General features: G+C 37.5%; 1 protein-coding gene across 11 annotated transcripts in view; it reads right to left on the bottom strand.

Annotated features, from left to right (window-relative positions):
* Positions 1-24,031, bottom strand: part of UTRN (utrophin) — a 505,655-nt gene that overhangs the window by 144,353 nt on the left and 337,271 nt on the right. For all 11 annotated transcript variants that reach the window (XM_029224149.1, XM_029224150.1, XM_029224155.1 and 8 more), the window contains one exon: positions 14,527-14,699. In XM_029224149.1, the coding sequence (XP_029079982.1) occupies positions 14,527-14,699 (173 nt within the window). The remainder of the gene's footprint in view (positions 1-14,526; positions 14,700-24,031) is intronic.

Below are 24,031 nucleotides of genomic sequence, written 5' to 3'. Positions count from 1 at the left end.
AGCAGCCTCAGAAGCAGCGGATTAAAGCTCCACAATCAACTTGATGTACTCTGCATCTGTGGAACACATGAATAGACAATGAATCATCCCAAATTAAGGAGCCGTGTGGATGAAAGGCTCTTGGTGCTGCAGCCAGGAGTTAGTGCTGTGCCTCTGAGGTGGGAGAGCCAACTTCAGGACACTGGTCCACAAGAGGCCTCCCAGCTGCATATAATATCAAACGGCGAAAATCTCCCAGAGATCTCCATCTCAACGCCAGCACCCAGCTTCACTCAACGACCAGCAAGCTACAGTGCTGGACACCCTATGCCAAACAACTAGCAAGACAGGAACACAACCCCACCCATTAGCAGAGAGGCTGCCCAAAATCATAATAAGTCTACAGACACCCCAAAACACACCACCAGACGTGGACCTGCCCACCAGAAAGACAAGATCCAGCCTCATCCACTAGAACACAGGCACTAGTACCCTCCACCAGGAAGCCTACACAACCCACTGAACCAACCTTAGCCACTGGGGACAGATACTAAAAACAACAGGAACTACGAAGCTTTAGCCTGCAAAAAGGGGACCCCAAACACAGTAAGATAAGCAAAACGAAAAGACAGAAAAACACACAGCAGATGAAGGAGCAAGATAAAAACCCACCAGACCTAATGAATGAAGAGGAAATAGGCAGTCTACCTGAAAAAGAATTCAGAATAATGATAGTAAAGATGATCCAAAATCTTGGAAATAGAATAGACAAAATGCAAGAAACAGTTAACAAGGACCTAGAAGAACTAAAGATGAAACAAACAATGATGAACAACACAATAAATGAAATGAAAAATACTCTAGATGGGATCAATAGCAGAATAACTGAGGCAGAAGAACGGATAAGTGACCTGGAAGATAAAATAGTGGAAATAACTAATGCAGAGCAGAATAAAGAAAAAAGAATGAAAAGAACTGAGGACAGTCTCAGAGACCTCTGGGACAACATTAAACGCACCAACATTCGAATTATAGGGGTTCCAGAAGAAGAAGAGAAAAAGAAAGGGACCGAGAAAATATTTGAAGAGATTATAGTTGAAAACTTCCCTAATATGGGAAAGGAAATAGTTAATCAAGTCCAGGAAGCACAGAGAGTCCCATACAGGATAAATCCAAGGAGAAATACGCCAAGACACATATTAATCAAACTGTCAAAAATTAAATACAAAGAAAGCATATTAAAAGCAGCAAGGGAAAAACAACAAATAACACACAAGGGAATCCCAATAAGGTTAACAGCTGATCTTTCAGCAGAAACTCTGCAAGCCAGAAGGGAGTGGCAGGACATATTGAAAGTGTTGAAGGAGAAAAACCGGCAACCAAGATTACTCTACCCAGCAAGGATCTCATTCAGATTTGATGGAGAAATTAAAACCTTTACAGACAAGCAAAAGCTGAGAGAGTTCAGCACCACCAAACCAGCTCTACAACAACTGCTAAAGGAACTTCTCTAGGCAAGAAACACGAAGGAAAAGACCTACAATAACGAACCCAAAACAATTAAGAAAATGGGAATGGGAACATACATATCGATAATTACCTTAAACGTAAATGGACTAAATGCTCCCACCAAAGGACACAGATTGGCTGAATGGATACAAAAACAAGACGCATATATTTACTGTCTACAAGAGACCCACTTCAGACCTAGAGACACATACAGACTGAAAATAAAGGGATGGAAAAAGATATTCCATGCAAATGGAAACCAAAAGAAAGCTGGAGTAGCAATTCTCATATCAGACAAAATAGACTTTAAAATAAAGACTATTAGAAGAGACAAAGAAGGACACTACATAATGATCAAGGGATCGATCCAAGAAGAAGATATAACAATTGTAAATGTTTATGCACCCAACATAGGAGCACCTCAATACATAGGGCAAATACTAACAGCCATAAAAGGGGAAATTGACAGTAACACATTCATAGTAGGGGACTTTAACACCCCACTTTCACCAATGCACAGATCATCCAAAATGAAAATAAGGAAACACAAGCTTTAAATGATACATTAAACAAGATGGACTTAATTGATATTTATAGGACATTCCATCCAAAAACAACAGAATACACATTTTTCTCAAGTGCTCATGGAACATTCTCCAGGATAGATCATATCTTGGGTCACAAATCAAGCCTTGGTAAATTTAAGAAAACTGAAATTGTATCAAGTATCTTTTCCGACCACAACGCTATGAGACTTGATATCAATTACAGGAAAAGATCTGTAAAAAATACAAACACATGGAGGCTAAACAATACACTACTTAATAACGAAGTGATCACTGAAGAAATCAAAGGGGAAATCAAAAAATACCTAGAAACAAATGACAATGGAGACACGATGACTCAAAATCTATGGGATGCAGCAAAGGCAGTTCTAAGAGGGAAGTTTATAGCAATATAATCCTACCTTAAGAAACAGGAAACATCTTGAATAAACAACCTAACCTTGCACCTCAAGCAATTAGAGAAAGAAGAACAAAAAAACCCCAAAGTTAGCAGAAGGAAAGAAATCATAAAAATCAGATCAGAAATAAATGAAAAGGAAATGAAGGAAACGATAGCAAAGATCAATAAAACTAAAAGCTGGTTCTTTGAAAGGATAAACAAAATAGATAAACCACTAGCCAGACTCATCAAGAAAAAAAGGGAGAAGACTGAAATCAACAGAATTAGAAATGAAAAAGGAGAAGTAACAACTGACACTGCAGAAATACAAAAGATCATGAGAGATTACTACTAGCAACTCTATGCCAATAAAATGGACAACCTGGAAGAAATGGACAAATTCTTAGAAAGGCACAACCTGCCAAGACTGAATCAGGAAGAAATAGAAAATATAAACAGACCAATCACAAGCACTGAAAGTGAAACTGTGATTAAAAATCTTCCAACAAGCAAAAGCCCAGGACCAGATGGCTTCACAGGCGAATTCTATCAAACATTTGGAGAAGAGCTATCACCTATCCTTCTCAAACTCTTCCAAAATATAGCAGAGGGAGGAACACTCCCCAACTCACTCTACGAGGCCACCATCACCCTGATACCAAAACCAGACAAGGATGTCACAAAGAAAGAAAACTACAGGCCAATATCACTGATGAACATAGATGCAAAAATCCTGAACAAAATACTAGCAAACAGAATCCAACAGCACATTAAATGGATCATACACCATGATCAAGTGGGGTTTATTCCAGGAATGCAAGGATTCTTCAATATATGCAAATCAATCAACGTGATACACCATATTAACAGATTGAAGGAGAAAAACCATATGATCATCTCAATAGATGCAGAGAAAGCTTTTGACAAAATTCAACACCCATTTATGATAAAAACCCTGCAGAAAGTAGGCATAGAGGGAACTTTCCTCAACATAATAAAGGCCATATATGACAAACCCACAGTCAACATCGTCCTCAATGGTGAAAAACTGAAAGCATTTCCACTAAGATCAGGAACAAGACAAGGTTGCCCACTCTCACCACTCTCATTCAACATAGTTTTGGAAGTTTTAGCCACAGCAATCAGAGAAGAAAAGGAAATAAAAGGAATCCAAATCGGAAAAGAAGAAGTAAAGCTGTCACTCTTTGCAGATGACATGATACTATACATAGAGAATCCTAAAGATGCTACCAGAAAACTACCAGAGCTAATCAGTGAATTTGGTAAAGTAGCAGGATACAAAATTAATGCACAGAAATCTCTGGCATTCCTATACACTAAGGATGAAAAATCTGAAAGTGAAATCAAGAAAACACTCCCATTTACCACTGCAACAAAAAGAATAAAATATCTAGGAATAAACCTACCTAAGGAGACAAAAGACCTGTATGCAGAAAATTATAAGACACTGATGAAAGAAATTAAAGATGATACAAATAGATGGAGAGATATACCATGTTCTTGGATTGGAAGAATCAACATTGTGAAAATGACTCTACTACCCAAAGCAATCTACAGGTTCAATGCAATCCCTATCAAACTACCACTGGCATTTTTCACAGAACTAGAACAAAAAATTTCACAATTTGTATGGAAACACAAAAGACCCTGAATAGCCAAAGCAATCTTGAGAACAAAAAACGGAGCTGGAGGAATCAGGCTTCCTGACTTCAGATTATACTACAAAGCTACAGTAATCAAGACAGTATGGTACTGGCACAAAAACAGAAATATAGATCAATGGAACAGGATAGAAAGCCCAGAGATAAACCCACGCACATATGGTCACCTTATCTTTGATAAAGGAGGCAGGAATGTACAATGGAGAAAGGACAGCCTCTTCAATAAGTGGTGCTGGGAAAACTGGACAGCTACATGTAAAAGTATGAGATTGATCACTCCCTAGCACCACACACAAACATAAGCTCAAAATGGATTAAAGACCTAAATGCAAGGCCAGAAACTATCAAACTCTTAGAGGAAAACATAGGCAGGACACTCTATGACATAAATCACAGCAAGGTCCTTTTTGACCCATCTCCTAGAGAAATGGAAATAAAAACAAAAATAAACAAATGGGACCTAATGAAACTTAAAAGCTTTTGCGCAGCAAAGGAAACCATAAACAAGACCAAAAGACAACCCTCAGAATGGGAGAAAATATTTGCAAATGAAGCAACTGACAAAGGATTAATCTCCAAAATTTATAAGCAGCTCATGCAGCTTAATAACAAAAAAACAAACAATGCAAAAATGGGCAGAAGACCTAAATAGACATTTCTCCAAAGAGATATACAGACTGCCAACAAACACATGAAAGAATGCTCAACATCACTAATCATTAGAGAAATGCAAATCAAAAATACAATGAGATATCATCTCACACCAGTCAGAATGGCCATCATGAAAAAATCTAGAAACAATAAATGCTGGAGAGGGTGTGGAGAAAAGGGAATCTTCTTACACTGTTGGTGGGAATGTAAATTGATACAGCCACTGTGGAGAACAGTATGGAGGTTCCTTAAAAAACTACAAATAGAACTACCACATGACCCAGCAATCCCACTACTGGGCATATACCCTGAGAAAACCATAATTCAAAAAGAGTCATGTACCAAAATGTTCATTGCAGCTCTATTTACAATAGCCCAGAGATGGAAACAACCTAAGTGTCCATCATCGGATGAATGGATAAAGAAGATGTGGCACATATATACAATGGAATATTACTCAGCCATAAAAAGAAACGAAATTGAGGTATTTGTAATGAGGTGGATAGACCTAGAGTCTGTCATACAGAGTGAAGTAAGTCAGAAAGAGAGAGATAAATACCGTATGCTAACACATATATATGGAATTTAAGAAAAAAAAATGTCATGAAAAACCTAGGGGTGAAACAGGAATAAAGACACAGACTTACTAGAGAATGGACTTGAGGCTATGGGGAGGGGGAAGGGTAAACTGTGACAAAGCGAGAGAGAGGCATGGACATATATACACTACCAAACGTAAGGTAGATAGCTAGTGGGAAGCAGCCGCATAGCACAGGGAGATCAGCTCGGTGCTTTGTGACCGCCTGGAGGGGTGGGATAGGGAGGGTGGGAGGGAGGGAGACGCAAGCGGGAAGAGATATGGGAACATATGTATATATATAACTGATTCATTTTGTTGTGAAGCTGAAGCTAGCATACCATTGTAAAGCAATTATACTCCAAAAAGATGTTAAAATGAAAAAACAAACTAACAAGCAAACAAAAAAAAACAAAAAAGAGAGCAAACAGTGTGAATGAGTAAGAGGAGCATTTATTAAAATAAAATACAGTTTTTCATTTTTTCAATAAAGTGAAACATCTATGGAGCGCCCACTCTGATATCAGGCACTACACTGGTTCAGAAATAGAAGGTTCTAGGGTCAAGTGAGGAGGAAGACAAGTAAACCAAATATACTCTGAGATAGGAAACCTCACAATAACTCTCTGAGCCAACTACAGCTCAGAGAAGGAAGAAGTTGCTCAGGAAGCCATGGTTCGAATCTGGAATCCCCACTAAATTCTAATCTCTTTCCACTATGTTGCTCTCATCATGGACAGCACTTAAGAGGGCAGATAGAAACTGCCAAGGTATATTTGTAGACAAGTGAAGATACATTTGAAAAGTGGTAGGTCTGCCAAAGAATTTGATGACTCAAATTAAGAGGAGTAAAGATATACTATCCCCTATTGTGTAAGGAAGAAATGCACAGAATTAAATACCCACGTTGGCATTCTTACTACAAAGAAACTTTTATTTTATGGTAAAACCCATAGATTACAAATTGAGTTACAGTGAAAGAAAATACCTTCATTAGTGCAAGAATAACCAGTAACATTAAAAGGGGATTATTTCTGCTCCCAGAAAAGGAATTAAGACTGACTAGGGGAAAAAAGTAGAGTCCTCAGAATTCAGTTTGTTCTGAAAAGAACACCAAAGCTGTGCTTCCAATATTGTAGCCACCAGCAATATGTGCCTATTTCAATTTAAAGCTTCAGTTAACTAAAATAAGTAAAATAGGGAATTCAGTTCACCAGTTGCACTAGCCACATTTCAACTGCTCAACATGCCACATATGGCTAGTGGTTACTGTACCAAACAGCGCAGATACAGAACATTTCCATCATTGTAGAAAGTTCTACCGAAAAGCACTGAGCCAGAGGAAAACAAGAAGGAAACCTGCAGAATTTTCCTCTATGAGATCTGAGAAAAAAATTTTTAGAAGTTTTACAATATGGTTAGCAAAATCAACTACCTAAAGTTAAAAGTGGTGTCAATGACATTGTAAAATGTGATAACGTTAGATGTAATGATGATGTTAAAGGTTAATCTCCTCTAAGGGCCTCTAAAAAGGTGCTCTGAATCTTTAAGAGGCTCATAAAAGAAAGGGAAGATAGAATTTTATCTTTGAACCCTGTTTTCATTAGATTTGAGAATTTCACTGGCCTTTGAAACCGTAAGTTAATAAGGATCCATATTAAACATTAACATATTAAACATTAAGGTGATAAGTGGATATTTAATTAACATAATCCTAAATTATACAAATTTAACATATAAGTTTCAGCCATGGCCTTCACATTACTGAATTTATTAGTAATTTCCAATTCACATTTTTCCAGGGAGCAAAAAACATTGTTAAAAGTTCCTAAGAGCCTATCTTCTAGCTCAGGTTTCAAATCACTATCTTTGCTTATATCGATCTAAGTGGAATACAGACTTGTATGTATTGTTTTTTGATTGCAAAAGAATAGTTGGTAAATTAGATTTCCGTATTTTAAAAGTGTGATCAAAGTTATCCAAAAAGGGACTTCCCTGGTGGTCCAGCAGTAAAGAATCGGCCTTCCAATGCAGGGGACACAGGTTCGATCCCTGGTCAGGGAACTGGGATCCCACATGCCGCGGGGCAACTAAGCCCGTGCGCCACAGCTACTGAGCTCACGCACCTTAATGAGAGAGCCTGTGTGCTCTGGAACCCTTGCGCCACAACTACAGAGCCTGCACGCCACAACTAGAGAGAAGCCCACGTGCCACAGCGAAAGATCCCACAAGCCTCAACGAAAATCCTGCGTGCTGCAACTAAGACCCAACGCACCCAAAAATATAGATAAATAAAAAATAAAAAAGTTAACCGAAAAGACTGGAAAATAGTACTTAAGATATTAACCCAAGGCTTTGAGTCACATGTAATTCCGTAGTTCCAATGATCACGCTGTGGTCAATGGAGGTAACGTCAAGCATTTCATGTAGACACAGTGAATGTTCAATAAATATTAGCTGTTATTATGATCTTTGACAGATAGTCTCTTTTCTAAAAATGATGATAAAGTGCAGCAAATATTCCCGGCCATGACAATACTGATTTTAGCACAATGAAAGCACAATTTGAAATACAGAATGCACAGAAGGGACATCTATCTGATGGCCTTATTCTCAGAAAAGAATGAAGCAAGGCTGCATGCAGAGAGGGAGATTTCGAGAGGTTTTGGGAGCCAATGAGGAATCGAAATCTTTAAAAGTTAGGGATAGTGGTGATTATAATAGAAAATCATTCAGAATTGCAATAGCAATTCTAAGTAGAAACTATCAAGTCTCAGTTGAAGAAATGTTATCATTTTTCACTTTCCAGTGCAACACTAGGAAGCCCAGAATTTAGATCAGGGGATAGGGAGGGTATGATTATCAGAGCATCAGCGATTGGAAAAGCAGACAGGAATTTCAAGGGGGAGAGGAATTTCAAGGTCCTGACATTACTGAAATGGTTTATAATGAAATCCAAGCTGGGTAGATGGGGTTGATGAAATCTGAAAAGTGGAAGGGTTTAAGCAACTAAAGATAAGGAGAAAGGTGTGTAGGTTTGGGAAGATGAAGGAAAAATAAAAAGAAAGCTAGGAATTCCTCAGCTGAAAATATCAGAGGATGTGCATTTTAAAACAATCTAGTTAGAATATTGTAGACAAATTATATATACAGAATAAAACTGCAAAATTAGGGGATAGTATATAGGTGGTCCTGGTACATATGAAGCTAATGAAAGAAGGTCCTCTTCATAAAATCCATAACTTTAATGTGAAGGAGAGTTGTTTTACAGATGATGTTCTAAACAATCCTGATTTGCTAAAACAGAGGGCTCTTCTCCAACTAACGTAGCAAAATCAGTGGCACTCAGATGTGCATGGCCAGGTGGGATGTAAAAAAATAAAATGTGTGCTCTGAAAACAATTTGCCCCTGGTCTCCTGAGATTGCTCATCCCAGGGATGCCAAGATAACATGGGATGTCAACTAAGTCCTAGGCCTGGGCAGATCTATCGGGCTTAGAAACAAAATAGGGATAAAAGCATTTAAAGATAAAGTAAGAAGAAACTGAGAAGTCAAAATATACAGTTATCAGTAGAGATGTCGACACCAAGGATGATAAGTGAGGAAAAGATGCAGAATAAAAAGGAAGTCAGAAGCTCAAATCAATGAGTAAAGTAGAAGAGTGTCCTATACATCAGGAGGAAGCAGGAATAAGATGATGAGAGGGTAAAATAATAGATGTATCCACTTCTAACGACAAGCTGTTGAGAGATGGAGAAGCAATGCTTAAGAAATAGCAGTGAGGCTGCCAACTTTCCTTCTTATCCCTGTGCGCAGGCTGCTGTTCAGCCAGTGTCTGCTGGCGCCATACTGGGAGTTTATGGCTAGCATTCTACTTGGTGTCCATAGTAGCTGTTAAATATTCAGAATGTTCCTGTTGACTGCCAGGTGAGGAAAATGGGAAAACTGAACTCTATTAAAGAGTGTTTCAAGTAAAGCAGGCAATTAAGGGGACAGTCAACTTTCAATTATAGAGAAGAGTGATGGGAGAGTTTAAACAAATATTAAAGACATAGGAGAATTTGTTCACAATAGAAGCCAGTGCAAGTGTAGACTATACTTTAAAGGAATGAGAGGAAAGAACAGAGGAACAGGAATTCATAGTGCACTCAGCAAGCAACATTTTCAGTAAGGACTGAAGGAGGCAGCTGGCTGTGTGGGAAGTTACTTCACGTTTTTGTTAATGAGAACACCTCCACACCTCAGCTCCTTGGGAAGGGGTTTTCTCACTAGGTACATTCCTGGCCTCTTCTCCACCCTTTCACTCTCTCTGTCCCTGAAGAGGTAGAGTGAGGAATCTGATTTGTAGATTTGGGGAATAACTTGATCTACTTAGCTCAGCTCACTCTTGCCTTTTGAGAACAAGTCTGCAGAGACTGAGTTCTTTTCTACTCTTCCATGCAGGGTTTCCCACATGGGAGGCCACATTCTCCAGTGACTGCTGGGAATTCTGCCTACTTCTGGAGTCCGGTTAACAGCCCCATTTAGCTCTTACTCTAAGCACCTCCTTCAGCCTAGCCTCTGTCAGTAATTAACATGACACTGTTGTTCTCACTTGTCCTTACTTTTGTTTCCTATTTCTTCTGAATCCAGCCAAGAAAGAGGGATGCTACTTGTTGGGGACCTTCTCAGAAATTCCCAATATTAGTGACTAAGAAACAAGACGGGGTAGGGAGAATTTCTATGTCTTCTGGACTAATTAGTTCCAAACATAATGGTAATCAATGAGAGTAATAATAATAGTTAACAATTATTTAGTGCTTACCATGTGCCACTGTTTTAGGTACTTTATAAAGGCTAATTAAATCAACTATTCATGATGACTCTATGAGGAAGTTACTCCTATTATCCCTATTTTGCACAGGAGGAAATACATATTGGCCAAGTAACCTCCCCACAGTGTCACAGCTGCCAAGGAACAAAACTAGTGTTTAAACTTACTAGGCAGTCTAGCTCCAGAGTAGTAAATGCATCCTGTACCACTTCTCTCTGAGGTGTGCTTACTATATGAGGGCCCATTACTAAGAATAATAAACCATTTTATCATTTTTTTAATTGCGATATAATTGACATATAACATTAGTGTCAGGTGTACAACATAGTGATTCAATATTTTTATTGATTACACTCCATACAGTTATTATAAAATATTGACTATATTCCCTGTTTTGTACATTGCATCCTTGAAACTTATTTGTTTTATACCTTAATTCCCTTCACCTATGTTGCCCCTCCCCCACTCCCCTCTGGTAACCGCTAGTTTGTTCTCTGTATCTGTGAGTCTGTTTCTGTTTTGTTATATTTGTTCAATTGTTTAATTTTCTAGATTCCACATGTAAGTGAAAACGTACAGTATTTGTCTTTGTCTTACTTATTTCAGTAAGTATAATACCCTCCAGGTCCATCCATGCTGTCACAAATGGTAAAATGTCATTCTTTTTTTTATGGCTAATATTCCATTATATTATATACATATATATATATATATATATATGTATATATACACACACATATATATACAAACACATATATATACATATATACGCATATATATAAATATTCCATTGTATGTGTATATACATATATATATATATATATACACATATACATATAAAATCTTCTTTATGCATTCAACTGTTGATGAACAGTTGCAGACTGTTTCCATGTCATGGCTACTGTAAATAACGGTGCTATGAACACTGGGGTGCATATATCTTTTCAAAGCAGTATTTTCATTTTCTTTGTCTCAATACCCAAAGCGACTGTAATCAAAATAGTATGGTACTGGCACAGAAACAGAAGCATAGATCAATGGAACAGAATAGACAGCCCAGAAATAAGCCCATGCACATATGGTCAATTAAATCTACAACAAAAGAGGGAAGACTACACAATGGGGAAAAGACAGTCTCTTCAATAAGTAATGTTGGGAAAACTGGACAGCTACAAGTGAAAAAATGAAACTAGACCATTTTCTCACACCGTATACAAAAATAAACTCAAAATGGATTAAAGACTTAAATGTAAGACCTGAAAACATAAAACTCCTAGAAGAAAACATCTATGCAGTACACTCTTTGTTGGTCTTAGCAATATATATATATATATATTTTTTGCATTTGTCTCCTTAGGCAAAGGCAACAAAAGCAAAAATAAAGGAATGGGATCTAATCAAACTAAAAAATTTTTGCACAGAGAAGGAAACCATCAACAAAATGGAAAGGTAATCTACCGAATGGGAAAAGATATTTGCCTATGATATGTCCCATAAGGGGTTAATACCCCAAATATATAAAGAACTCACACAACTCAATACAAAAACAAACAATCTGACTTAAAAATGGGCAGAGAACCTGATAGGCATTTTTCGAAAGAAGACATACAGATGTCCAACAGACACATGAAAATATGCTCAACATAGAGGAAAATCATCAGGAAAATGCAAATCAAATCCACAATGAGATATCACCTCACAACTTTCAGAATAGCTATGGTCAAAAAGACAAGAAATAACAAGTGTTGGTGAGGACATGGAGAAAAGGGAACCCTTGTGCACTGTTGGTGGGAATGTAAAATGGTGCAGCGACTATGGAAAACAGTTTAACGGTACTTCAAAAAATTAAAAATAGAACTATCATACGATCCAGCAATTCCACTCTTGGGTATTTCTCTGAAAGGGTCTCTTCACAGCTCTCCTTGTCTTTAGAACTTTTCTCATCTAATAATGCACTCTCCATAATTGTGTGGGAGGGATATTTCCAAAGCTTAAGTCTAATCATGCCACCTAAAAATTTTCAAATTCCATTACCGGTGGAATGGAGCATGGTACACACAGGTGTTCCATGATTTGTGTCTTACCTCCCTCCTCACCTTTTTCTCTAGTCACCGTCTTTCCCCTCTACATCACCAGCAAATTCTATTCTCAGTCAGACTGAACTTCTTAACTGCTCCATGAAAACACAGTGTTATTTCTGGCCTCCTGCTTAGATATCTTTCTCCAATCCTCATCCAGTCCATCTGGGGAAAACTATACACCTTTCAAGGCTCAGCTTAGTTATCATCTCTTTCATGAAGCCTTTGATGATCATCTGAAGTGAAAGTTACCACTTCCTCCTTTGGACCCATCTTAGCCTGAAGAGAACTGTGAACCCCCTAGGGGTAGGGGCCATATCTTATTTATGATTCACAATGCCTTAAACCTAGAAGTAAGTTCTTATTAAATGCTTGAATCTCTAGAAATGAGTAATGAGACTAAAAATTATTTTAATTTATTATCACATTACTAACACATTTTACTGGAACGTATGATTTGTCTTGATCCAGAAGCCCATTGGCAAAAGCTTATTCCCCCATCTTCTAAAAATAACATTATTTATTAGATATTATTCCAACTATAGCTTATGAGTTCTTTCTTTCCAGGTTAGAAAAAAAAAAATGTGACTTGACAGGCTTAGGCGATAAAGGCCAGGAAAGGTCAAAGATTTTTTCTGTCTTCATTAAATTCTCCTTCCTGAAGAACTCATCCTCCAAACTCTCAAAATTCCAGCACCATGTACACAGTCTTCACCAGGGCCAGGCCTGTGGCTTTTAGCTTGTTACACTAGTTGGGTTTGTTAGAACCTCAGTGAATGTTTTCTACTATGTTAACACTTTAAATCTTTTTATTTATTTATATTTATGGGGAACAGAAAGGTGAAACCCAATGGGGTCTGGCCAGTTGAAAATTCAATTTTAAGCAATCACAAGTATATTCTCTCACTATACAATACTCCCTAATTTTCCTCTCTAACTAAAAAAGAGTAGTTGGTTGATAATGTCCAACAGGATCTTTACAGAGGTTTCCATAGTCATGCTACATTACCCCCTTCTTTAAGTGTAAAAAGAAGTGCAAATATCCCTTTATGAGCCCCAGAAGAATAAAAGCCTTTCAGGATTTCTCTTCAGAAGGAAAATTTTTTTAAAAATTCATTCACAGTAAATAATCCGCAAAAGATTTCTGCTCTCCATGAAGTAGTCTATAAAATGCAGAAACCAGTTGAAGCAGATCCACTGAACCCCTTTATGTAAGAAAAAATAAACTAGATGCTACATTAGACAGAAATTACATAGACTAAGGAACTATCAGATTACCCCATTCAATCTTCACAGCAATCATGTGGGTTAAATATTTATATTTTGATTTTGTAAATGAGAAAACCAAGGCTCAGAGAGACTAAGTGACTTGCCCAAGTCAAATTCAAGTCAAATTCAAGACCATGTGGTTTAAGACTGTACATTTTTCAATACATCATACCGTTTCTGAACTTTAAGATTTAAGAAACTGACCTAGGTGCAAGATCCAAGTCTTTCTACCAACATTCATGTTCTTAGTCAGTTTCCACTAAACTCATATCCATTACATATTATCCACCATCTAGTAAACATAATTCTAAAATGTTCTTAACTCCAAGTAATAATATTAATAGCTGTCACAGTAGGTCTTTTTTCAATGTCCTTTCTTAGTCAAATTCTGGTCCTCAAATTCATCCTTATTTACTTTTTACCTTCTCCAAATGGAGACATGAATCATCAGTTATCCATTTTAGTGTCCATAAGTGATATCTAATTTCTAAAAGCACATCTTCAAATTGGACATACAAATTGCTTGACGAAGCAAAACACGTTCATTGCCAAGAGTCAGAAAGATCTAGATACAAATCCTCGTGTGGCACTTGTTAGCTCAATATCTTGTCAAGTTCTTTATATTCATTAAGCCTCTGTCACCTCATGTAAGAAAGGATTTTACTATTCACCTCACTAGGATGTTTTGAATACTAAATAAAGAAATGTTTGTAAAGATCCTAACACAATACTTGGTTAAGGTAAACACTCAACAACTAGCAGGTATTGGTAAAATCACTAGTATTATTAGGTTTAAAATATGATATGCAAATTTGTGACTAGTCAGGAACAGTTGACAGAGGGCACTGGACATAAATGGAGCTAAAACTGTAACTTAAAAAAAAATTATCTTTGCATTTAAATCTTAACCTATTTCTGAAGAAGTGGCATGCTGGTAAGGCTTCCTGTTCTCTTCCTGATATACAAAAATCATGAAAATCCTCCTCCCCCATTATTTTTATTTTGATACTGACAACGCTGACCTGATACTGGCAGATTTTGCTTTTAAGTCGTTCCATCTTTGGTTCATATCATCCAGTCGATGCTGAAGCATAGTAGCCTCTTCAGAATTTCCCAAAGCTTTTACCATCTTCTGCCTGTTTCCATCAAGGCTTTTAAATATGTCACTGTGGGCATCAATTTCTGCCTGGATGTCCTGAACAGAAAAAGGCAAAGAGATAATGCAAATATTAGGTATTAGTGTCAACATTACTTGGGATTGCTATACAAACTTTACTTTTTTCATATTCCACAAATGAGTTTTTTAAAAGCAAAATAGTTAATTTTAGCTTAAATGATAACAAATTTAAGTGTTTTCACAATTTCTACATTGAAAATAATAGTTTTTAAATCTTTAATAAGACACTGATTTCCCCCATTCTTAAAAACAGAATGTATCAATATTATAATCTAAATTTCATGTATCAGCTAGCTAGATGTTCAAATTCAATGAGAAATTTTTGAAATTTTGTACGACTGTGGCTGCCAAATCACTCAACTTTGCTTAATACCCAAATAAATCCTTTCTCCCCTTCTCACATAGGCAAAACTTCCCTCAAAATATGAAGTTTTACAGAGGTCACTAAGATATTACATAATTAAACTTTCTTTTTACATTTAGACAAACTTACTAATAGTTCGGCCTTTTAATCTAATAAAATTTATTTCTAAAATTTAAAAAAGCATTCTCATAAAAATGTTTATCCTCATTAACAAATAAAAAATAATGACAAAATAATATTTCTCCTGTTGAAAAGGAAAATATTTTGTTCACTTCTATAAAGTAAATTTGAGGGCTTCCCTGGCGGCACAGTGGTTGAGAGTCTGCCTGCCGATGCAGGGCACATGGGTTCGTGCCCCGGTCCGGGAAGATCCCACATGCCGCGGAGCGGCTGGGCCCGTGAGCCATGGCCGCTGAGCCTGCGCGTCCGGAGCCTGTGCTCCGCAACGGGAGAGGCCACAACAGTGAGAGGCCCGCGTACCGCAAAAAAAAAAAAAAGTAAATTTGAGTGTAGTTTAAGTAAAATAAGAATTAATATAAATTAATAATAAAAATTGGTTCAGACTTTGAGGAAGCATTTTGGCAATTTGTATCAAAAGCCTTAAAACTGTTGAAATTACCTATCCCACGAAGATTTATGTATAAACACATTTATCACATTGATTGTTTTTAAAATAAAAAAGTAAAAACTTTCATAATATACATTAATGCTAGTTTATTATTAGGTTTTAAAATGGAGGATAAAAAACTATATATTGTGATGTTAATTTAATTTTTAAAGTAGGTGTTTAAATTAGCCTATGTATTTGTAAATCATTGCACACACATACATTAGAAGACTATAAGAAATAAATCAAAATAGTGTGATCTCCGTATAAGAGGATTAAAGGTGATTTTAGTTTTCTTCTTTACACTTCTCTGAGTTTCCAAGTTTCTATAAAAAACAGGGTCTCTTTTTGTAATTAAACAAATACAACAAATTTAAACTTTAAAATACAGAGGGTCTTATCAATTGTTTAGTTCTCTCCTGTTATAAGGTTGTCAACACAATTTTCTATATTAATTTGGCAATCACCTTTTCTTCATGAATAAATGGGATGTGTAGCTAACTCTAGCGTGACAGCCACTACCATCCAACAACCGAGTATGAACTTACAAACAGAAAAGCAGACACCAGCAGGGGCCATGAAGGTGTCAGGTGAGTCTCCATGGCATTAACTGGTAAGGAATATTAAGGCAACATATTGCAGAAATAAAAATTATATTTCTGGTAATGAATCAGAATTAGTAAAAGAAGAGCAAACCCAAACACTATAATTTTGTTACACTTCTCATCTTCAATTTTCCTTTATAATCATCATTCTTCTTTAGTTTCTCCAACTCTAAATGGGCATGGTAAAAATTTAAACAGAAATTCTTCGAATACTCAGAATGCTATTATTAATTTAGAACTTACTCCTGATAAGCAATCCATGTATTCCATTAAGAACCAAGGCTTAGCGGCCAGCGTTGAAGTGACTGTTCTTCAAGTATCTACAGACCTACACAAACCAGGACACATGGAAAAGCCTTGTACAACTCACTACTCCAATCAGCATGGTAAAAAGGTATCACACGAGGTTAAGGGGCAGAACTGCTGTATTATAATTTCTGGGAAGATTTGTGACATCTAAGATGACATTAATAGGGTCATATTTGAGAGATGGGAGAGGTGAACACAAAGTTTGATGGACGGCTTCTGCAAAATTTATGCTCTAAATTTGCAAGCCCATTGGTCTCTGGGTTATCTAACAACAAAGCCAAATCAGGTCTCCCTGCGAAGTGTAATCTGAGTACACCCAGAATTAGGGTTAACCACTGAACAAAAACTCAACATTGTTGACTCTTCTGCACTTTACTAGCACCTCCATCTCAGAGAGTACACAGCAGACACTGATGGGGAAGCAGGGAAACACAGCCAGATACCAATTCAAGGTTCTCAGGCTGGGCAACAGTAGGCATGTAAATGGCAATCTGGTTATAAATTGAACTTGCGAGGTTTCAAATAGAAATCCTCAGTAAAAAAGAAAAAGAAAAGGGAACTTCTGCTGAAAGATTCTTTGATGACATCTCCTGAACAACACAGTCCTATTCTTTAGAATAGAACTGTTTTATTTTTGTGTCCTGAGATGCATTTTAAGACCTCCAAAGACATATATCGAAAGCCCAGTTTTAAACTTCGGCTGTAAAGATGTATGATAGCCATCTTTCTCAAAAAGCTCAGTGACAGAGTAAATAAGCAAGGCCTCCCTTTGCTCTGTATTGTCAAGGAGAATTTGGCCTCTAATTTCCTGTGCAGGTTCCTAAACATCATTACCAGTGGACCACACCTAAAATCACAAGGCAACTTCAAACCACAACTTCCTGTAGCAGCCTGACCTATTTGCTTCTTTTCATATTCAAGAGACATAGAAAGACAGAAGCACATCAAGATTCATAAATGGTTTCCTCAGTTTCACAGGAGCATTCCACAGCATGAGGAAATTTGGATACCCAAAGCACGAAGCAAATTTGCCTCTTCACTTCAGATCAGGTGATGCCTGTTCCAATCCGGCCACAATGACAGATGGAGTAAAACAGAACTGCATCACTGGCCCAGTCAATGATCGTTAAGTACTTCCATAACATTTTGGTTAAGAGCACCACCAGGGATCATATATTCATGTTGCAACATAAGTTTCAATATGTGGAAAACCCTTCCACACAGGAGCCTCATCAAAAATTAGGAAGAAAATCAACAACCAGAAAACGATCAAAGAAAAGAAAATCAGCATACATTGTTCTTTTAATTTAACATTTGGTGGCATATTTATTTGGCCAAATATATCAAGAGCTCCTAAAGACAGAAAATCATCTTAATATTTCTTCTGTATCCTTCAGAGTCTCTGTTACACAGAGTAAGTCTAATGAAAAATAGATGTATACGGATAGACAGATACATAGATAGATACATAGATAGATGGATGCAAAATTGCATAAATGAGTGTATGAGTAAGTTCATCTTGACAGACTGGCATATTAGCCACTGTAATGCCAAGAGAAATCAGACAAATAATTAGAAGGAAATGTAGTAATAATTTTGTTTAATCTCTTCGTTCAAAAAATTTAACAGGAAGAAATTATTATTTAGAAGCCTGCACTGCAAAGCCTTGCCTAAGCTCTTTGCTGGAAATTTAGAATTACCGGCAGTTAATGAATCATGCTCCTTCACAGATCCCTGTGTAATGACGCACTGGTTTTAAAATCAAGATGCCAGCATGGAAGTCTGTCAGATCCTGACCCTGATGTAACATCAAATGCTAAAATAAATTAAAGTTCTATGAAAGAGGGTTAACTCCCATTGCACAGCTGGGAGACTTGCCCTACTAATGCTTACCTCTGCCACCTGGAAGCCTTTCTGACCATTAAATAAACATTAAAGCACAAAACGGTTACTGATAATTAGTTATGGGAATGTAATCCATCTAGAAGCACAAAGCAATGCTCTTCCAACCATTTAACATAAGGCAGTCATGTGCAAAGAGGGATCCCAGCAAAGTATTCAAGCAGCTAAACTAACATTTGAAAACAGAAGAAATACTTTAAGAATTCACTCGAAAGCCTTGCAGTGTACTTTCAAACAATGTAAGCATAATGTAGAAGGTTAAGAAAAGCTAGGGGTTAGAATAAAGAGACTACGTATTTTTCTCTAAGTAAAATACCATCAAAAGCCTAAGATGCACACTTTCAGAAGAACCTTGCAGAAGACAGCTACAAAAGCTCACAGAGGTTCACTGATCAACAATTAGTCTTTTTTTATACAACACCCACTATCCAGGTCAAAATAAACTGCACAAATAAAGCAAAACATTTATTCATTTACTTATTTAATAATTGATATTTTAATACCAGTTTTGCCCTAACTGGACATTTCTTCAATGATATAACCCATAGAGATATTATATGCAAACGCTTTATAATGTAAATCACATACATTTTATTTCTTTATAATGTTCTATAATCAAGTAGTGGCTGCGGCTGTGTAAGCAAAAATATTTCCTTAGGGCTTCCCTGGTGGTGCAGTGGTTGAGAGTCCGCCTGCCGATGCAGGGGACACGGGTTCATGCCCCAGTCCGGGAGGATCCCACATGCCGCGGAGCAGCTGGGCCCGTGAGCCATGGCCGCTGAGCCTGCGCGTCTGGAGCCTGTGCTCCGCAACGGGAGAGGCCACAACAGTGAGAGGCCAGCGAACTCCAAAAAAAAAAATTGCCTTAGATTATTATAAACAGAACTGTTTGAACCCTCTTATAAGAAACAGAGATTTAGAATAGTACCACTAAGAAGTCTTCAACAACTAAGTTGGTATTAGAATAGATTCATCCTCTTTGGGCCTTGCTGACATAATTTTGGTTTATTTTTGCACGGCATATTTACCTAACCCTACATGGCCACATAAGTGTTTTCTCTGAAGGAATCCTGACCCCTTTTCTGCGAAGGTGAAGAAGTGAGGTTAGCAACAACTTCCCAACTATATCCCAAGGCTCAGGCTAAATCAACAAAGTTAACCATTAGGGGAAAAGAAATCCACTGTTCCTTTCAAAAGTGAGACCGGAATTCAGAGACAGTTTAGGATTGACGGTCAAGAGCTCAGTAGGATCACTGCCTGAGTTTCAGGTTTAGAAAATGAGGGATCATACCTTTTAAAAAATAGTTAGGTATCACCTAAAAAAAATACAACCTAATAATATCCTCAAAGGTCATTATGTGCTATGTAAATATGCTTTGAGACAGTTTGTGAGACTTCTGGGACAGTGAGTGATTGCAATTAACTGATCAATTATTACAATTAACTTGCTGATGTCAACAAATTGTTCAATTATTTATAAATTATATTTTCTTTCAACAACTAATCTCATAAATTTTAACCACTCTATTAATAATTATGGAATCACATTTTGACAGATAAAAGAGTGGTATCACCTGGTCGACAGCAGCATTTAAAAAGTAAGAAATCGGACTCCCCTGGTGGCGCAGTGGTTAAGAATCCTCCTGCCAATGCAGGGAACACGGGTTCGAGCCCTGGTCTGGGAAGATCCCACATGCTCCAGAGTAACTAAGCCCGTGCGCCACAACTACTGATTCTGCGCTCTAGAGCCCACGAGCCACAACTACTGAGCCCGCGTGCCACAACTACTGAAACTCGCGTGCCTAGAGCCCGTGCTCTGCGACAAGAGAAGCCACTGCAATGAGAAGCCCGCGCACCGCAACGAAGAGTAGCTCCCGCTCGCTGCAACTAGAGAAAACCCGTGCTCAGCAACCAAGACTCAACGCAGCCAAAAAAAAAACCAAAAAACAAAAAAAAGTAAGAAATCAATGCCAGTAATGTTCTTTTCCCATTATCTGTGATTATAAATATATGTTAGACAATAGAGTAGGAAAAAAGTTAAATTACTAAGTGGAACAAATTTACAATTAACTGCACTTTCAAGATAATTTGAACAAGCCAACTTGAAATGATAAAAAATAAAGAAACAAAGTACATTTTAAATTCCAACATAGCAAACACTGCTATTAAGAAAAATATTTTTCACAACAAAGTAAAATGTTCAAAATCCTTGACTCTATACCAATTGTTACTAAAACATACTAACATCCTAGTGAGTTAAAATACAGTGGCTTTCCTTCTGAGGTGCACTTTATATAAGCAGGTTTGATCTGCACATGAACATGAGTTTAAGAACAGTTATTAACAAATATTTTCAAGTTATCAAACTATTGCCCTACCCTAATTCCTAAAATCAGATTGTATAAATGAAACCGAACAAGTCTGAAAACGCAGTCAAAGGTTTTTGTATTTTAAATGTTTTAAACAACAGTTCTCAGGCACCCCAACTCTTCAACTTTTGACCTGTGAAAAAGCAGTTCCTATTGCCCAGAAAGCTCTCATTTTCTTCCCCAACACACATCTCCCACATGTAAGCCCACAATCTCAGTTCCTTCCTTAATTTTAAAGTCATCTTAAGTCCCAGTTTAAATATCATTTCTCCAGGAGAAACTTGACTGCACTCAGGTTAGATTATGTCTACCTGTCGCTCTTACAGCTACCTCCTTTTGCTCAGTCACAGGCTTACAGAATACAGACGTGTTTAAGGTCTGTATCCTCCTACTAGGCTGTAAACTCAAAGAGTGGAGGTATACCCTGTTATCCATGCCATCCTTGAATTCAGCCCAGTGTCTGGTACATACTGTGTACTTCATAAATATTTACTAAATATTAAAGCAAGAGTAGACCTTGAAATTGGAAGTTGACCGTGTCTTTCCAGGATAAAATTTTTAAAAATTAGATATTGCAAATTGAGCAGCAAAATATAGCTTCAAATTATAATTTTAAATATTGGTCATCCTAAAGGATGTCAATATCATAAAGGAAATTTAGCATTGAGCCGTTTCTCTCTGTGTTGTCACCATGGGAAGCATCTTTCCCAAAGGATTCACCAAGAGAGTGGTGCTACTCAGACTCCGTCTTTCTCTCTGTCTCTCTCTCTCTGTCTCTCTCTCTCTCTCTCTCACAAACACACACACACCCTTAGAGAACTACCATTAATCATCTAGTAGCAGAACTGCGTAAATTAATAAAAGACAACAGTCACTCAAAATGTCACTAAGCTAAAATTGTCCATTATTCTATCCTCTGTGACTACTAAATAAATGGAACAGACAGTACACAGTGCAGATGGCCAAGTATACCAATATATTAACAGCCACTGAGTCCATCAGATACTTCCATTATGAAGTACTTTCAAGGAGAAAATCAATTCATTAAAATCAAGGTGGCATTAAAACCAACTCATAGGCTGCATTTCAGAAAGGTATTTTGGTGGATCAGCTTTCTGTGTCAAGTCAACTGTGAGTCTGAAGTCTCTGTAGAGTCACCCTGGTCACAACTGCTCTCCCCTCATCACCTGGCTGGGTAATTAGGATCTGCTTGCTGCCTGGCACTTTTTGCCATAAGGTCATCCTCTCTTGGCGAGAAGTTCCTGTTTCAATCTCCTCTTTAAGACCACTCTGGGGAACACGTGGTTCCCTTCAATCAGGGCTTCCTGATCCTTGGTGAGCTGTCACCTTGAGGAAACAGTAGAGAATGTTTCTGGTCCCCTGGATCCCCAGGAACTCTGAGTCCCAGGTGCAATTTGCCCATCCTGCTAATGCTGGAAAACCACAATTCTAGCATCACACATTTTGGGACTAGATAACCAGATTACAGACCCCAACGATATGCCGAACATCCATGTATGAACAGATACCCAAATATAAGTCACAAACCACTAGATTTCTTTAAAATTCAAAAACTATCAACTAGATATCCCCTTTCAATTTATCTCACAAACAAACTGCTGTCTTGAAGTTACGCTGAAGGTCTGCTGTCATCTGGAAATTTCAGTTATCTGACCAGTCTTCAACTTTTCAGATTAACATTATTGGAAGACCCACGACTATCCCAACCTCGTACTCTAGTTTTCTTAAAGCCTGAAATGGTTTCAGGACTCCAGCAAAACACCTTTTGCTCTGGGAACTTAAACATCAGCTTGAACTATTATAATTACTGATAAGAAAAGTGTTAAATCACCAAGTGTTAAATCACCGTGTGATCTGCTCTAGAAGCAGATCACTAATATTGAGGAAAAGATAAGACTAAGGAAACTGAAAATAAAGGGACTATGGGAAGACCGTTAGCTTCCAAAGGTATCATGTGGCTTTTGCATTGGAGCAGTAAGCCTTGGTCATTCCCTAGAACTGGCATTTTTGCTTTCAGAGTTGGGGGAAGGTAGTTGTATTTGAGGTGTGAGGTAGTGGTACCTTTCCATAATACAGTTTTCCTGGCAATGAATCAATGTAGCATAGGCTAAATATATGAGACAGCTTTTGTGAAAATACACAAAGGATTTTTTTTTAATTGAGTTGGAGAAAAATACATTCATGTATGACAACTTCCTACAAATGAAATATGGCAAGGAGATTAACTTTCACATTTATTTTTATAAAGGCGTCTAACACAAAAATAAACATATATGGAGAACTTCAGACTCTGAATGGCAGCAAGATTGTTTCTCTGAATTTGCCCTTTGTCTCAAAAAAAAAAAAAAATCCCAAATCAAGCTTTTGACAGGACTAGGCCTGTAGGCTTCTTTTACTGTCAATTTAACTACTAAAAGAAAAAATAAGAAATATGCAGATACTAAGGTTTCGGAATTAAAGGAGGAAACTAATATGACCAGAACTGGTAACTTTGTCAATAAAATAGCCAAAAAGCTGAGGCAGGTTACTAACCTCTGGTATCAGACCTAGGCTTTCAAGACCAATAGCAGCAATTACAATACAAAAGGCCAGCTACTGACCACAATTACGGCCTCTCAGGGGGTCTAAGTAATGAATTATTCATGTAACGTATGCCCTATATACCTTTTTAGGAAGAAACAGACAAATCTATGCAAACCAAGCTAACAGACTGGTCATAAAGTTTGTCACCTGCTGTTACCAGCTGCCATAAAGAAAGTTTCTCTAACCTCCTCCACCCCTTCTAAACGGTGAGCAAGTTGACCAGGAACCATCCTTTACCCTCAGGAATGTAGGTGCTTAATAACATATTAAAGGGAGAGGTCAAAGTGAACCCTGTGTTACAGTCCTTACTATGACAGTTGGGGTGCGGGGAGAGAACCGGATAGGAGGGAGCATTCAACCAGGAGAAGCGAATTCTTTTTTCTCCACCCTCTTCCCACTGCACTGTTTCTACCATCAGGAGGCAAGCAATGACTGCAATTGTTTTGGAAAAGCTTTCAAACTTTTCAAGTGACACGGTTTTATGCCTTTTTCCCCGGGCAATTGTGGTTTTGTAAGAAAAAGCGCATTATTCTGTAAATGGCTCAGTACAGTCTTGCTTATATTTATACTTGCAATGAACCATAGGGTAT

Source organism: Monodon monoceros, unplaced genomic scaffold, assembly GCF_005190385.1.
Source record: "Monodon monoceros isolate NGI ecotype Baffin Bay Population unplaced genomic scaffold, NGI_Narwhal_1 Super_Scaffold_15, whole genome shotgun sequence".
Classification (NCBI taxonomy): Eukaryota; Metazoa; Chordata; class Mammalia; order Artiodactyla; family Monodontidae; genus Monodon; species Monodon monoceros.
This window is presented reverse-complemented; position numbering and strand designations above follow the sequence as displayed.